Genomic DNA, 15,637 nt, shown 5'->3' with positions numbered 1-15,637 from the left:
CGGGGTGTTGGTTCCGCCGACTGGTTGGCGCCGCCGCGTGCGCGTCTGTCTGTCTGTGTGTCTGTGTGTGTGCCCGTGTGCGGGATGCTTGTTTCTTGCCCGCATGTATGTGGCATTCTCCTTATCGGTGCGGTTTGTGTTTCGATAATGGCGGGGGGGGAGGTGTTCAAGCAGCGGTGGATCGGAGCAGGCGACTGGCGGTTGATCTGATGTGCCGGCGCTGATGACGTTGTCGCCTACGCGGGCGCGTGGGATAGTGTGTTTGTTGGCGTTCATCACATTCCTTTCCTTTGGTTCGGTTTATTTATCGTTGTGTTTCATCGGGAGGGGGAGGGGCTGATTGGGGGAGTCCGGGGTTGCGGTGATCTGCATTTTTGAAGAGAGCGGGTGGGCCTGTGTGCAGTGAGCGAAGTGCGTGAAAGGCGATGCGTCGGTGAATGTGCGGAGGGGGGGGGGCGTAGCGGTGTCTCTCTTACCCCCCTCCCCGTCCCGAACACGCAGACACACGCACACACGCCGGAGACAGCGGAGGCAGTCCTTTGGCGCGGCCTCCCAACGCCACGCAGTCCCTTGTTCCCGTAACGGAAACGCACCACAAACGCCTCCTGCCTCCCTCGACGAACACCATCACGCACACGCACACCATCCAACCCTCCCCTCCCCTGCCATCCCCCTAAGCCCGACCCCGACCGCTGCTGAGGGGTCACTTGTGTGTGCGTGCGTGTTGCATATTCGTTTCGCTAAGGTCCGTCTATCTCTCGGTCATCCAAGATGAGTCTCCAGCCCACGCCGCCCTCCCCCGGCCCTGCCACAGGTCCATCCCTTCCCCCCTTCCCTTCCCCTATCCGCGTGGGGCCAAGCAGCCGTAGGCCGTGTGAGGGCCCGGGGCGGGGAGACACGCTCCAGTCACGCTGGCACTTCGCCCATCATACGGATCGTACAAGCGTGTGCACGGCCGCCGGCCGCTCTGGCCCTGCCACCACGCGATGTGGCCCGGCACTGGCAAGAGGATGGGAGAGGGGGCTGCTCGGCTTCCACCCAGGGAGTGGGTGTGCACTGGACGCTGAGGCACCACGCGCTGAGGTGCGCACCCCTCCCCCTCCCCCCACCCGTCATCCGGGTGCACGAGTTGCACAGAATAAGGTGTGGAGCGATGGGGCGGGAGTCGTGGATCTGCGGTAGTGCGGTGACTGCTCTCGTACCGCGCCACACCGCTATGTCCTTCCGTAGGCGTCTTGCTCGCCGGGTACTGCCGGCACCAACGGGGCACTTCCCCCCCTCTGTGTCGGTATCCGCACCCTCTCCCCGCCGCCCCACACATCCACACAACCTACGCGCGAGGGGACGGGGGTGTCGATGAAACCTCATCCGGTGCCCTCACGATAAACCGCCGAGCCGGTGTGTCGCATGTTCACTTCCGCCTCTTCCTCGTCCGTCCGTCCGTCCGTCCTCCTCTGTTTTGTGTCTGAAGCCTATCGCCTTCTCCCTCGCGTAGCCGCGCGTATTCCGTGCGAAACCGAACACAACACAAACATCGACGTCCCACAACGGCGGCGATTGGCGTGCAGTGTCATCAGACACGTGGTTCTCTGCAACCCTGCCCCCCCCCCACACACCCCAAGTCGGCCCAGCCATCCTTTGGCCACGGACAAACCCTCGTTCTGTCGGCTGGCAGTGACAGTGCGCGTGGGTGCATGCGTGTCTGTGCCGCCTGATCGCCCTCCTCCCCCCCCTCCACCTCCTGCGCCATAGCAAGAGCAGTCGTAGAAGCAGTCCCCCTCCCCCCAGCGGTATTACCCCTCCCCCCCCCCCACACACACACAGACACACACAGGCACGTGCTTCAGAACAGCAGCGCATCATGTCCCTCTATGGCGCTCGCGAGAGTGGCGGTGACGAGATGATGACGCCAGGCATCACCGGCATGAGCGGCAACTACCGAAACGAGAGCAACTGTCACCGCTTCTGGAATCGGCTCATGACATGCATGCGGGAGAGCCAAGAGCTGGATGTGCTGTACGACTGCCGCAGCCGCATGCTAGACATGCGAGAGTGCGTCGTGCGTCACAAGCAGTCAACGTGGGTGATGCGCGAAACGATGACGTCCATCCGCCACGAGGCCGAGCTCCGCAAGTGGCTGCGTGACTATGATGAAAAGATGGGGCACCCGCCGCTGCTGGAGGCGGTGGCGACAGTGCGCAAGAAGGTGGCCGCCGAAGGCGGGGTGGATATCATGAACCCGACGGTCTTCAAGGACCCCGACATGTACATCCCACGCAGGGCGAAGGTAGCGTCTGCCGACAGGTGAGCGGCGCTCAGCTGAAAAAAAGACTGACATGCAGCGAAGATGGATGCCAGCACGCCACGGTGTCGAGTCCCCTTATCATCATGTCGGGGAATGTTTTCGTGTGTGTGTGTGCGTCGCTTGGGCGGCTCACCGCCGTACTGTGGTTGGCTTGGCAGCCGTGTAGCGCCTTTCGGGAAGGCAGCGGAAGTTGTATCAATGTAGAGAGAGCGAAAGTGTGTGTAGCAACTTGCGCGTGTGTATGGCGGGTATCTCTGCATGAGGCATGCTCTCTTGCCGGTGTCGGCGGCCGTTACGCTGCCCCCCCCCCCTTCCTCCTCCTCACTCGCGTCGTCGTTGTCGCAGTGGCCGTCGCCGTGTGTGAGGGTTCGGTCTTGTGCTGCTCCCTTCTCTGGCGACATGCGCTTCGCTCTGTTCTCGACGCGTTTTCGTCTTTTGCCTCGCTGTTGTCTTGTGCGTGCGGGCGTGCGTGATCGAAGAAGGGAGAGAAAAAGGGAAGGAGAGATGCCGGAATCGGCCACGTCCGACCGTATCGCCATCCCTGGATGCGTAGCGGTGCCTTCGCCCTCGAGAAGGGGAGGCGATCACGTGGCAAGGTGCCCAACAAATGATGCTGGGGCGCTCTCGCAACACCACAGACGGACACACACACACACACGCTAACGCGCGTGTGCATGGTCAAGGAGAGAAAAGGCAGAGCGTCCCATGAAAGCGCGCCGCTAGACGTGCGCAACCGTGGTCCACAAGACATCACAGCGATGGCATCCCTTCTCCACGACTCACGCCACGCCTACCATCTCATCACCCTCACTGTCTCCCTCCACCCTCTCTCGATCCCTTTACCTTTCCCATGATGGTTGCACGCGTGCACACACACACGCACCGCATGCGATCCGACATCATCTCGATGCGACGCCGCCTCCCCTCCCCTCCCCTCCTTCATCATCATCACTGCCGTATGCTATCGCGCACCCAAAACACACACACACACACCTCACGCACACGTCAGCAATATCTCGCGCATCGTTCTCGGCCTCCACGTCGTCATCGCCCCCTTCAACAACGGCAACCGCCGCCGCCGCAGAGAGAGACCCCTGCTCAAGAACTACTCCTGTCTCCCTCCCCCTCCCCCTCGCCATCCCATCGTCCACGTACTCTCCCAAGATCTCCGGGTCGGCTGCTCTGCCTTGTCTCTGCTGAGCGTGCTCCCGCTGTTCTGTGGCTGGAGCACCGACCGTTGGTCGTCCTTTGTGTTCTGCCGATCACCCTTGCCGTCTCTCTAACCCGACTCCCATCATCATCGCCGTGCGTGAGGGCGCGAGTGTCGTGTGCGCCCTGGAGTTGGTTGGTGTCGGACCTGCCAGCGTGTGCGTGCGTGGTGGCGGGCGGGGGCGGGGCCTCATTCTGTCTGTAGTTTGGCGGCCCGCGGAGGTGTGGCTCCTTAGACGTCCGTCCCATAGCTGTTTCCCGGTCGCGCTGCCGTCGCACGACACACACAGAGACAGCCCTACGGCCTCCCCCCTCCTCCTCTTCGACCCCACTCTCGTGCACAGTCGCCTACCCTTGCACCACGCGTGCAACGTGTACCGTGGGAGGAGGGAGGGGAATCACGCCCACGTGTCACGGTCTCCGCACGCCAGCCAGCGAAGAGGGAGGCGCGCTACATGAGCAGCATACACGCAGACACACGCATCCGAAGAAGCCCAACACGAAAAACACAGCACCACCGGCTACCACCACCCGCGCCCCCTCTCCGCCTCGTACCTTCATCGTGCTCTGGTAGCTTCGCCTTATCTCTTGCAAATTTGCTGCCAGGACACGCACACACACACACACACACACACACGCACGCAGGCAGGCAGGCACGCACACCGCCGCCGCTGCCGCCACTCCTCCTCCTCCGCCCCCCCCTCCCGCTCTCTCCTTGTGCGTGTGTGTGTGTGTGTGTGTCTCGGGTCCGTGTTCGTCAGCGCCAGCACGACGACGGCCCCCGCAGCGCACATCGCAACCACGCCAGACCCGAAATTGTAAAGGGTTGGAGAACCGGTGCGTGCGCGCCTTCTGCTCTTCGTTCTTGTCGTTGCTACTTCTTCGCCACATCCGCGCGCCTCCTCCTCCTCCCCCCCCCACCACCACTCGCCGACACCCACGCACGTGCCTCGCTCTCTCGCACTCGTCGTGATCGTGCGCGTCTCTAGCTGTGGCGTGCAGACCGTGCGGGCAACTCTGTGTGTGTGTGTGTGTGCGGTGTGGCTGACCTGCTCGCCGTCCCCCCCCCCTCCCTCCCTCGTGCTTCTTCGCCGTCGTTTCGCTTTTCTTTCGTGTTTTTTTGTGTACCACGTCCTATTTTCTGGCGGCGCCTCGCGTTGCACTCACTCGACCTGCACGCACGCCATCCTTGCCACTACCACGCCACCAACATCAACGGAGCCACTTCTCCGGCATCCGCACGTCCTCGCCTCTACCACGCTGTCTCCGCGCTGACGACCTGCGGTGGTAACGCGAGTCAGAACAGCTCGACCAGAGCGAGAGAGCCCCCACCCCAAGCCAACGACGGAATGGAGCAACCGCCGCAGGAGCAGTGGAGCTCGCCATCGCCGCGGACGATGCGGGACGGGGTAGCACCGCTTCCTCAACCATCTCTGTCCGGGTTCAACTACCGCCGCGACCCCGCACTGATGATGGCTGAGGAGCCCACGCCGCCGGCGACGATCACGATTCAAGATGCGCGCACGGCGTCAACCGCTAGCCTGCGACGTCCGCACTGCGGCGAGCCTCACCTCCACGCCGCGAGCGCGACGAGCAGCAGTTGCGTGCCACCCATGGCCATCCCGTACATCGCGCTCCACAATGTCGGGTGGAAGGACTCCAACTTCAAAGGTCGAAAGTGGGTCATCATGCCAATGGTCGCAGGGTTCGAGTCCACCTTCATCGCCAACACGCTGCAGGGACTGCTGTGCTTGCCAGGGTGCGAGTCCGCCATGATGGGCGAATCCGCCGTGACGAGCAGCAGTGACGGCTGCCACCGTCACTGCAACGTGAGCGCTCTCGGGCAAGACGACAGTCGTCGGTGGGAGGAGTCGGGAGCGGTGCTGCAATCATCGCGCAGCTCGTCGCTGGCAGAGCTGCCGCCGCAGCCGCAGCCGCAGCAGGCCCACGAAACAGCTGCGGATGACGACGACAGCTTGGAGCAGCACTCCCATGCGCGCTCAGCTTCTCCAGATGGCGCGGATGAGCACTCACTGAGCTCCTCCGTCATGTCGGATCCGATGGCCACCGAGGACCGCACAGCGCGTTCTTTAAGTGAAGAAGGCGGTGACGCTGGCAAGGACTCTGGTACGAGGAGGGCAGAGGCGGTCAAAAGCCGGGACGCTGGTCGGTCGCCTCAGGCGCTTCGCGGCGGTATTCGCAGCCAGTGGGGAACTCGCGTGAAGACAGCGGCCTCGCGCACGTACGCCGCGTACGTGATGCAGCACCTCAGCGACGCGAACATCCAGCTGAGGACGTTGGTGCCTCACGACGAACTCCCGAGCGACGCTCCGGTGACAGACACACAGGTAGACGACGCCGAAGAGCTGGAGTCGCTGCGAGGACAGTCCGCCACGGTACCGCGCTGCTTGGCCCCCGTGACGCTGCCGAGGGAGCCGAGGGCCGCGCCGCAGGTTTCGGGCGGAAGCGGCGCAGGCAAATCGCGCGCGCACGTCAGCATCTTTCTGGCCCATGAGGCAAAGGGAGACGAAGTCTGCACATCCGCCTGCAGAACCACCGCCGCGGCGGGCGCCGAGCCGTCTGAACGCTCCGTAACGACGACGACCGTCGCGCCGGCGGCTATGCTGCCTGGCACGGCTTCGGCGACTGCGATCGACTCCGTCCCGCCCCCGGAGAAGGCGGCGGTGCTGATGGGGCTGGAGGAGGGTCACAGCTCCGACGACAACAACTCGCCGACGCCGAGCAGTCGGGAGGAAGAAGAGGAAGAAGAGCTGTGGATGACAACGGAGGACACGAACACTGGGCAGGCCGGCGGGGCAGCGCCGAACGCGGAGGTGACACGGATGGCAAACCGCCAAGTGGCGCAGGACGGATCGCGGTACACCTGCTTCGCCAGCAACTGCGTCGATAACATGCCGAACTACCCGCTCCCGCAGCTGCAGAGCGAGGACCTCGTTGATCTGGCGACCTTTATGGTCGTCCGCAGCTCACTGCAGCCGGATGAGGCGACGGACCTGCACCTCGGCACCCATGTCTTGGGCAACCCCCAAAACGTACGGCTGCTGCCGCCTGAGCAGCGAGCCGCGTTGATGAACCGCGCAGCACGGCTGATGGAGGCTGCAGTGTTCCTCCAAGTGTAACGTACGGCAGGCGTGTATGTGTGTGTGTGTGTTGGGAGGGGAGGGGGCATGTGGACGTGTGGCCGCATGTGTCCTGCGCGACGCCTCTCTCTCCCTCCCACACACAGACACACACCGCTGCCGCAAGCACAAGTGCCACACACCGACACACATGCGCCCGGTGGGGTGCTGCAGTGCGGCTCTTCGCCGATCATACCTCCCACAATCGCTCTATCCCTCCGCCCTCACGTGGGCCTCGACGCGTTCTCTGGTACGATGCCCTCAAGATCTCCTCTTACCGCTGTGTGTGTGTGTGTGTGCGTGTGTGTGTGTTGCTCCCGTGGCGTGGCGACGGTCGTCTCTCTCCTTCGTTCTACTGCCCTTCCCTTTCCTTCTCTGCCGCCCCCCCCCCTCTCATGGGCGCCGCCGCCGTGTGCACATCTGTGCTTCCGCGTGTGTGTGTGTGTGTGTGTCAGTGCGTGTGTGGTCTCCCTCCCCCCTCCCCCGACAGCATCCTTCCTCCCTTTCTCTGGTTGTGTTGGTACGGTGCTGGGGGGCGGCGGCTCGATGGATGAGAGCTGCGTAGACCCACATGTACCTCTATCTGCGTGTGCGTGTGTGTAACCCCCTGTTATCTTGTCCATGTTACCGTGGCCCTCTTGTCGCAGCCTGTCCTGCGTGCGCGTGCGTGTTCACGCGCACAATGGGCACCGTCCGTTTGGAGTGGATAAAGAGTTTGTGTAGTCGAGGCGCGCACGGACGTCAGACGGGCGGCGATGTCGCAGTCTCGCGTCCGTGCGCGCCGGCGATTCGATGTGTCTGTCTGCGTGTTCAAGAGGCGAAGCGAAAAGAAAAGGTGCCCACCAGCAGCAGCGGCGGCGGCGAAGACGAAGAGTCTCCCTCCTCCTCCTCCCTGTCGGGGGAACCGCGCGGAGAGCGCCGCACACACGCGCACACGGACATCGGCGAGTGCTCTTGTACGCTGCATCGGTGATGGGAGCAGGGCACCGCTGCGCTTTCCTCCTCTCCCTGTATGACGACGGTCGTCACCCACGCCAGCAAGTTGTCGTGGCACGCACTACTTGTAGCCACCGTGCACGATGCCCCGATCTCCCTTTCTCTCACTGCGGCAACGCGCGCGTGTGTCGCAGCGCCAACTCACCCACCCCCCTCCCTTCTGTCTCTCGACCTCCCTCCGTGCCATCGCGCAGCTCACACACGCGCGCACACAGAGTGCAGGTGCTCGATCCTGATCCCATTGTCTTCGTCGCTATCCCCTCCTCGCCTTCCCTGATACCGCTCTGCTTACGGCACCGATGGCCAACTCGCGCGCCAGCACGCTTGCCGCCGCTGCTGTCGCTGCCTCGACGGCGGCCGTCAAGCCGCTTAGCTACATCTCGCTGCGCAGCCACGACGGCAAGCGTGTTATTCTCCCTGTGGCCGCCGCGGCGGGGTCGCGTGTCCTCCATGGCATCCTTCAAGGTCTGTACGTGATGCAGCTGCATCAGAGCAACTCGCCCGCGGGCCAGCCACCGCATGAGCAACAGGAGCAGTACCCTTCGGTAGAAAGTGATGCGCATCAAGGAGAGCTCCGCATTGCAAGGCCCAACAGCAGCAGCAGCAGCAGCAGTGTCGCCAACAAGGCGCACGCCAGTGCTGAGGTAAAGGTGGACGATCCGATTCCCATCATTGAGGACGAGGATGACATCGAAGAGGCCGGGGCCAGCCACCAGGCCAATGGTGCCATCTATCGGAGCTACGCCGCTGTATTCCCCAGCAACGTGGAGTGTGTACCGCCACCGCCGTTCTTGTCGACGTCGCCGCCACCGTCACTCTTGTCGACGTCGCCGCCTGCCACGCCGTCGTCATGTGTGCCGCCGCTTCTTAACGTGCCAATCCGCTCACTCGAGTCCAGCACGTTGATGCGTGTTGCCGAGTTTCTCGTGGTGAAGATCACGCTAGCGAGTCATCCGCACTACCTGTACGAAGCTAACGTCTTTGGCGACCTGGACCGCACCTCAGAGCGGGACCAGCTTGTGGCGATGCAGGTGTTACTGGGGGCTGACTTCCTAAACTGCTAGGCCACGGCATTTGGGGGAGGAGAGCGATCGTGGGTCTTCGCGAGCGAGTGGACGGGTGGAGAGTCGATGGAGCGCTGTCTGCGAGCATGCTCATGTGGGTCTGTGAGCACGTGCCATGGAGGTCACCCGGTTCCGCAGGGGCATTTCTTTCGGCTAGCTTGCCCTTGTCCTCCCCAAATCGAACGCTCTCCACCGTCGGCATGCGCACGCACGCTCCTACGCAGGTACGCGCAAGCCACCCCATGGCCTGGAGGGCAACAGAGCACACGTGGCCGATAGTCGTCGTCCCCTCTCCTCCTCTGTCTGCATGCGGTCGCCCCTTCGATCAAACCCTGGAGTTTTCTGTCCTGTGTGGTGTCACCCTTCACGTGCTCACAGCACGCACATGTGCACATGTCTATTGCAGCGTGTCGACTTACCTGTACCTCGTCGTCGCATGCCGGATCGTCTGTACAGTCCCCTGTCCTCTCCGTCTATCTGCCTGGGTATGCCCCCTCCCAACTCCTCCCCACCCTCACCACCACCCGTCATCACCGTCTTCGCAACACTTGCGGAGGGCATGACAGCGGCAAGAGCGCGCAGGCACGACTAGGGACGTCAAAGAATGGGTATAGGCACGAGTTCGTTGGCTAATCAACACGGAATGGGCGCAAATGTATTGGCTGCGGCTTGCACGCTGCGCACAGAGGGCACGGTAGAGGAGGTGACGTAGCCCCATGCGCATGCAGACAAGCCGAAAACAAATCATGGCGGGACGGCGGTGCCAACGCGTCCCATACATGTGTGTCGTGTCGTGCACAACTGCACTGCTGTGCACGTTGTGGAGAATGGGACACGCGAAGTCGGGGGGGGCAGCAGCCCAACAGAGGACGTGCACTCGCTGCTCTTACTCCTCCCCACCCCCACCCGCCCCCCGCGCAGCGCCATCTCTGTTCCTTAGCCTTTCCCCCCTCCTCCCCCACACCCACACACACACACAACTGACGTACGCACGCACTGGCACAGAGAGCCGCCTCTCACTCTGGGTCTTCTAATCGGCAAGGGATGCAGCGTCCGTGAGGCGCACCCCCTCCCCCTCCCTCCACCCCTGCTACGGTTGACGCTGCCGCTTGGCTGCCTGGCACCTCGGTGGAGCGGGGGCGCAACGCGAAAGTGAACGACGGGAAAAAGGGAAGCTGGACTACGTGACGGCCCGTCGCCGAAGCAACGCTGCCGCCCAAGCACGGCTCCTCTGCCCCCTCCCCCACCACCATCACCCACACTTCCACCCCAACTTGCGTCCTTGCAGCGAGGAGGGTTTGTTGCGCATGGGCGTGGTGAAGGTCAAGGATGGAAAAAGTCGTGTAGAGTCGCCACCACGGCTATCCCATCGCCCCACGTTGCCTCCCCTACCCCCTCCCCCACCCCACCCACCTCGTTCTTCGCACACGAGGTCTGTGTGCGAGAGCGATCGGCGCGCACATCAGACACGCACACACACATCAACCGGCAGATAGAGCAGAGGCGCGTACTGTCAGCCGCCCGCCCCTCCCCCACAACGACCGGCGCCAACGCGTCCCGCTCGTACACGCACGCACTCCCCTTTATTCTTTCGCTTCGCCTTGCTGGCGTACTTTGTATATTCGGTGTCGTGGTCGTTCACGTGCGCGGGTGTGCACATCCTCCCAGAGAAGTACAGCACAGCGGTCATGGTCCTTCGACCCGCACGTCCACGCTCGGAGTGAGGCACATGCGCCGATGTCTGCGCGCACTCTCCCCGTGATCTAGGTCCTCCCTCTCTCTCTGGCCGTGCCACCCTTGCCTAGCCCTGCCTCACTGGCGAAGGGAAGGCCCACGCAACGGCACACGAGAAACTCTGCTGCACTGCTACCGAACTCCCTCGTCCCTTCCCCGCCCCTTCTTTGTACCTGGCGGCCGCGTCTCCCTCGGGCGTGGTTGTGTGGCTGCATGGCTTGTCGGTGCACCTGTGTCTATGGTTGCCTCAGCGCTACGCAACCGAATCACGCGCGCGTACAGATAACCCGCACTCCTCCCCCCCCCCCAGCCCACCCGCACTCCTGCCGCCCTCTCCCCCCCCCCAACCCACCAACCCACCCACCAGCACACCGCCTCCTGTGCGTGTGCACATACACGCACACAGACAGCCAGCCAGCCAGACGCGCACCTCGTGAGCAAAAAAAAGGGAGGGAGGGAAGGCGCACCCTGTCATCACTGCCACCTGTCGTCGGCCCACCCACCCCCACACCCCACACCGCTGCTGTCCCTCAACGGGGAAGGCTCTTGGGAGTGCTCTCGTCCATCACAGGCGCGCACGCACACACGTAGGCGTGTGCGTGCACGTGTATATAGGCGCATGCCTTTGCCGTGTCTGTACTTTGTGTGTGTGTGTGGGCGTGAGTGTTCGCGGTCGGCAGCCTCGTGTTCCTGCGGAAGAGGGCGGTCAGAGATCGCCAGCACTGTCACCGCCACCCACTCACGGCTCCGCCCCGTCCCCTCCCTTCCTCAGCATTGTTTATTTTCCCCTTCTTCATTGTTTCGACGCCACTCAGTTCGCCTCCCTCCCCCTCCCACTCCCTCTCTGCGTCGGTGAGGACGTCCCACGAGCGGAGCTGCTCGACTGCCTGTCGTTGCCACGCCTCTTCATCACCCCCGTGCCCTCCCCCCTCCCCCGTCTCTGCGAAGCGCCGCCATCAAAGATGGGGAACGCCGCGTCGAGCCCACGCCGGACTCCTGCCGCGTCGCCGTCGCCTGCCCGCGCCTCCTCCACGACACCGACGACGGAGCCACGAGTGAAGATGCTCGTCAACGCCGCCCCACGAGCGTCCGCCACCAACTTCCGCTCGCCTGCCGCCATCACAGCGGCCTCTGTGAACCGCCAGGCTCGCTCGCAGAGCCCGGAGGCGAAGTCTGCATCGCTGCAGAAGGCCGCGCTGCAGCGCCGTCAGCGCATCCCGGGAACGAATGGCAACGGCAGTGCCGGCGGCACGCGTGTTCGTGGGCACGTCGGTACTGAAGAGGACCTCCTCCTGGCCTTCACCCGCAACGCCGACCCGATCTCCCTGCGCGTCTTGGAGCTGGTCCAGCAGGCTGACGCCGTGCCGCCGGACAGCCCGAGCGAGAAGCTGCGGCTGCTTCAGGAGTGCTACCCCCTCCTGGAACGCGTGCCCAACGACCGCTTCGATCAGCTGGCCGTCACGGTGTACCAGAAGGAGGGTGATGTCTACTACCAGCAGGAGGACATAGACAACGCCAAGAATACCTACAGCCGCGCTATCACGCTAGCAGAGAAGCGCGTTGCACGGCAGGACGCAGACATGTATATGGTGCTGAAGCGCTACGTCTTGGCTATGGTGGGGATGGCGCGCATCTGGTACGACCACGAGCGCGACCACCAAGGCTTCACCTTCGTTGACCACAAGCACCCCAAGGTGCAGGCCGTCGACGGCAGCGATACCGCTCACGACGCGAACTCGTCCATGAGCTCGCTCGAGAGCAGTATGACGTCTGGCGGAGGCAGCATCTTCAGCCTAAACGACGCCATCTTGAAATCCATGGCGCCACGCCCGCCGCGGCGGCAGACTGGCCCGCTCTTCCAGCGCGTAAAGATGCGAGCGCCGCATGTGACGCAGAGCTCGCAGCGGAACCGCGAGGACGAGTTTGTGCTGCACAGCCGCATGACACGCGAGCTGGTCGCCTCGCCGTGCGAGCTGCTGCTGCTGCGGTGCTGCGAGGTGGTCCAGATTGGCCACAACTCGCAATCGGAGCTGCTCATCCCAGCCCAGATAGAGCTGGCCCAGATGTACGAGGATCTCGCGCTCTACAGCCGCGCGCTGCTGCTCGTGCGGCGCTGCGTGGGCATCCTGTGCAGCGCGTACGACTACGACCACCCGTGGGTGGTTCATCTGATGCACCGCGCCGACAGGCTAGAGGGGCAGCTGGAGGAGCAGATGCGCCACAACATGGCCACCAAGATCCAGGCCACGTGGAAGATGCACCGAGCGATGCAGCACCTGGAGGACATGCTGGGGCATCCAGTCCGGCGGCACCAGCGCATTCCGCGCAAGTACCGCGCGATGCCGGACCTCGACTTCCTCCGCGAGTACGTCGGCGACATGCCCGCAGATGAGCTGCTTGGCGACGACGCCGATGACGGAGTGTACGGTGGCCCCGGAGGCGACGATGGACACTATGGGCACCAGACCGCCGAGGGCAGCGTCGCCGAGCCGGAGCAGTGGACGGTGGTGCCGCCATCGGTGCCTGCACAGGAGCGTGGCCCGCATAGCGCCGACCCGCGCCACCCTGCTGGCGCGCCGGGTGCACGCCAGGAACGCAAACCACCCTACAACGCTACCGCGCTCGTCCGCTACGCCCCGAACGAGCACGCGGAGCGCGGTGACACGTTCACGACGATGGTGCCTAACGCAACTGTCGTGGGCACTACCCAAGACACCCAGACAGACACGGGCGTGCATCACACCGAGTACGGGGATGTGCTGACGGTGCGTACGACAACGGTCACCAAGACCATCACAGAGGACCTCGTCGACAGCGCAGAGGACGACACAGACGAGGAGCCCTTCGAAGATGAAGGGCAACCGGCTGCTCCACTGCATGTTGGCGCGCCAACACCGCAGCAACGGCAGCAGCAACCACGCCACGCCACCCACCCTACACACCCTCCACAACCAGCACCGGCGCCGTACCCGTCCGATGACGACGCGGACGAGTACGATGAGGAGCGAGAGTGCTCGTGGGCAGAGCGCACACCTACGGAGCCACAGCAGCAGCAGCCTCAGCTGCAAACGCGGCCACCGCCGATGCGGCGAGAGCAGCCGACACAGGTCCAGCCGTACGGTCACCCGGTGACGACTCAGACGCGCCGCACACCTCCACACGCCAATAAACAGACGGAGGCCGCGTGGCCGCTGAGGCACGAGGAAGAGGAAGAGCCACCGCAGACTTCTCGGCAGCCCGCGACGGCATCGCCACACTCGCAGCGGCACGAAACGGCGACGCAGTGCAATCCCGGCAGAGGTGCCCATCGCGCGCCTGCTCATCAGCCACCACCGTCGGCGTCGGTTCGGCAGCGGCAGCCTCCGGTGCCGTCTCCGCTCCCGCCGAGCTGGCATCGTTGCGCCTCGGTGTCCAGGCCCGCAGGAGGCTCAGAGGCCGACAGCGCCCTCTACCCCAGCGACAACACCCCCTTGATCGGCGTGTGTGCCGCCGAGTCCCCTGAGAACCCACTGCCGGAGCGGCCGCCGCCGAAGGCAGAGAGGCCGCGGGTGCACCTGCACAACTCCCGCGAGTCCGAAAACGCCTTCGACGATAGACCGAGTCGTTCGGCTCAGCGTGGTGCTCCGCTGCAGCAGCCGGCACCACCAGCGCACCGTAGCGGTGCCGCATTGGAGGCGCCGCTAGATAACTACGAGGACGGCAACGCGCCGTACCAGGAGGAGGCGCGAAGCGAGGTCATCGCTGGCAGCGATGCTCAGCCGTCCTCGTCGGCGCCGTCGCGGCCATATATGCCCGATGTGCGCCACAACTCGCGTCGGGAGCTGTTCCGCGACTTGGTAGAGCCGAACACAGCATGCCAGACGGAGTCGAACGGGTGTCCGGCCTTCCTGCCCCCACTCGGCTACCGCCGCAGCAGTGGGCGAAGCAGCCAGAGCTCCTCAATGCCGCGGACGAGCTCTGAGAGCGGGCAACTCGTGCCGCATGCACTCAGCCACAACGGCAGCCACCCACCGAAGCAGCAGAAGGCGCCGATACAGCTGTACGACCAGCGACATCAGCGCGGCTCCGACGGCCAGGGCCAGCAGTCTTGCATGCCGATGTATCTCACGACACCGGCCAACGCGTATCCTCTAGCGCTCCCGCAGGCGGCGCAGCAGCCGCGGACGGTGAAGACGACGCGTGACTACAAGATCATCAAGACGCGGCGTGTGCGCACCTATACGCGGGTGCCGGTCAGCAACATCACGGACAGCGAGAACACGAGCAGCCGCAGTGTCAGTGTGAGCATTGGTGAAAGCATGAGCAGCGCGCGCTGGGAGGCGGACTCCGCCTCGGTCAGCGGTAGCACCCACGTCGAGTACGTGGAGGAGAAGGACGAGCAGGTGGACGCAGCGAGCGTCAACTCCAAGCCCAGCAACGCCTCCGCTTCGCGCCAGCAGCGGCGGCAGCCCTCAGTGAAGACACCGGCAGGCAACGTGAGAGTGCCTCATCGTCCGCACAAGCCACGGATGCCCACTCCTCCCACGAAGACGACGGGGAACGGCAACGGCAACGGCAGCATCGGTGCAGCGGCCCGCCGACCATCAATGCCGCCAACTAAAGCAGAGACGGCACCAGTGGTCTCTGAGAAGGACTCGGAGGACAGAGATAGTGATGTGACGCCCAACTACAGCAGTAGTGCGACCACGGTCACGCGACATGTCAAGTCGGGCCACCACGGCACAACGACGCGCACGACGCGTCGCTTCAGCACCTCCACCAACCTGTGACGGACGGGCAACGGTGACAGTGTGGTGCCTGTGGGGAGGTGAGGGATGTCGGGGTGGCTGGGCGGGGGTATGCCGGCCAGCGGTGTGAGAGGTACTGTTGCCGCTCGGTTCTGCGTGCGCGGGCGCGCTTTTGCCCGCTCGCTCTCTCCCTGTAGCTCTCGTCGTCTGTGCGCGCCTTCTTTTTCCGCTGCTGCTGCTCATGTGTACACATGTATCTGTCTATCTGCAGCGAAGGGATATCATGTCCCCTCCCCCCCCCTCGTCATGGACATGGCTGTGTGCGTGTGTGTGTGCGTGCGTGCGTGTTGCTGCCGTGTCATGCATTGCGCTTTCCCGCTCACGCGCCAATTCTTTGATTCGCTTTCCGTAGATGTGCCAGGAAAAAAAGGGTGACGCTGCTGATCGGCGGTGGTGCTCCGT

The 15,637-nt window shown here is 64.0% G+C and overlaps 4 protein-coding genes across 4 annotated transcripts; all 4 read left to right on the top strand.

Annotated features, from left to right (window-relative positions):
- Positions 1–1,861: 1,861 nt before the first annotated feature.
- On the top strand, positions 1,862–2,308 carry LMXM_04_0930 (uncharacterized protein; the record flags this gene model as incomplete). The annotated part of the gene is made up of 1 exon (XM_003871810.1): positions 1,862–2,308. The coding sequence occupies one exon, from the start codon at positions 1,862–1,864 to the stop codon at positions 2,306–2,308; it is 447 nt and encodes a 148-aa protein (XP_003871859.1).
- A 2,603-nt stretch (positions 2,309–4,911) lies between these two features.
- Positions 4,912–6,654, top strand: LMXM_04_0920 (hypothetical protein; the record flags this gene model as incomplete). Its single annotated transcript, XM_003871809.1, has 1 exon — positions 4,912–6,654. One exon carries the CDS (start codon positions 4,912–4,914, stop codon positions 6,652–6,654), a length of 1,743 nt encoding a protein of 580 aa, XP_003871858.1.
- A 1,472-nt stretch (positions 6,655–8,126) lies between these two features.
- Positions 8,127–8,714, top strand: LMXM_04_0910 (conserved hypothetical protein; the record flags this gene model as incomplete). The annotated part of the gene is made up of 1 exon (XM_003871808.1): positions 8,127–8,714. One exon carries the CDS (start codon positions 8,127–8,129, stop codon positions 8,712–8,714), a length of 588 nt encoding a protein of 195 aa, XP_003871857.1.
- Positions 8,715–11,509: 2,795 nt separating this feature from the next.
- LMXM_04_0890 (conserved hypothetical protein) lies at positions 11,510–15,217 on the top strand (the record flags this gene model as incomplete). Its single annotated transcript, XM_003871807.1, has 1 exon — positions 11,510–15,217. The coding sequence occupies one exon, from the start codon at positions 11,510–11,512 to the stop codon at positions 15,215–15,217; it is 3,708 nt and encodes a 1,235-aa protein (XP_003871856.1).
- Between the last annotated feature and the right edge of the window lie 420 nt (positions 15,218–15,637).

Source organism: Leishmania mexicana, chromosome 4 (genome assembly GCF_000234665.1).
Source record: "Leishmania mexicana MHOM/GT/2001/U1103 complete genome, chromosome 4".
NCBI classification, from domain to species: domain Eukaryota; phylum Euglenozoa; class Kinetoplastea; order Trypanosomatida; family Trypanosomatidae; genus Leishmania; species Leishmania mexicana.
This window is presented reverse-complemented; position numbering and strand designations above follow the sequence as displayed.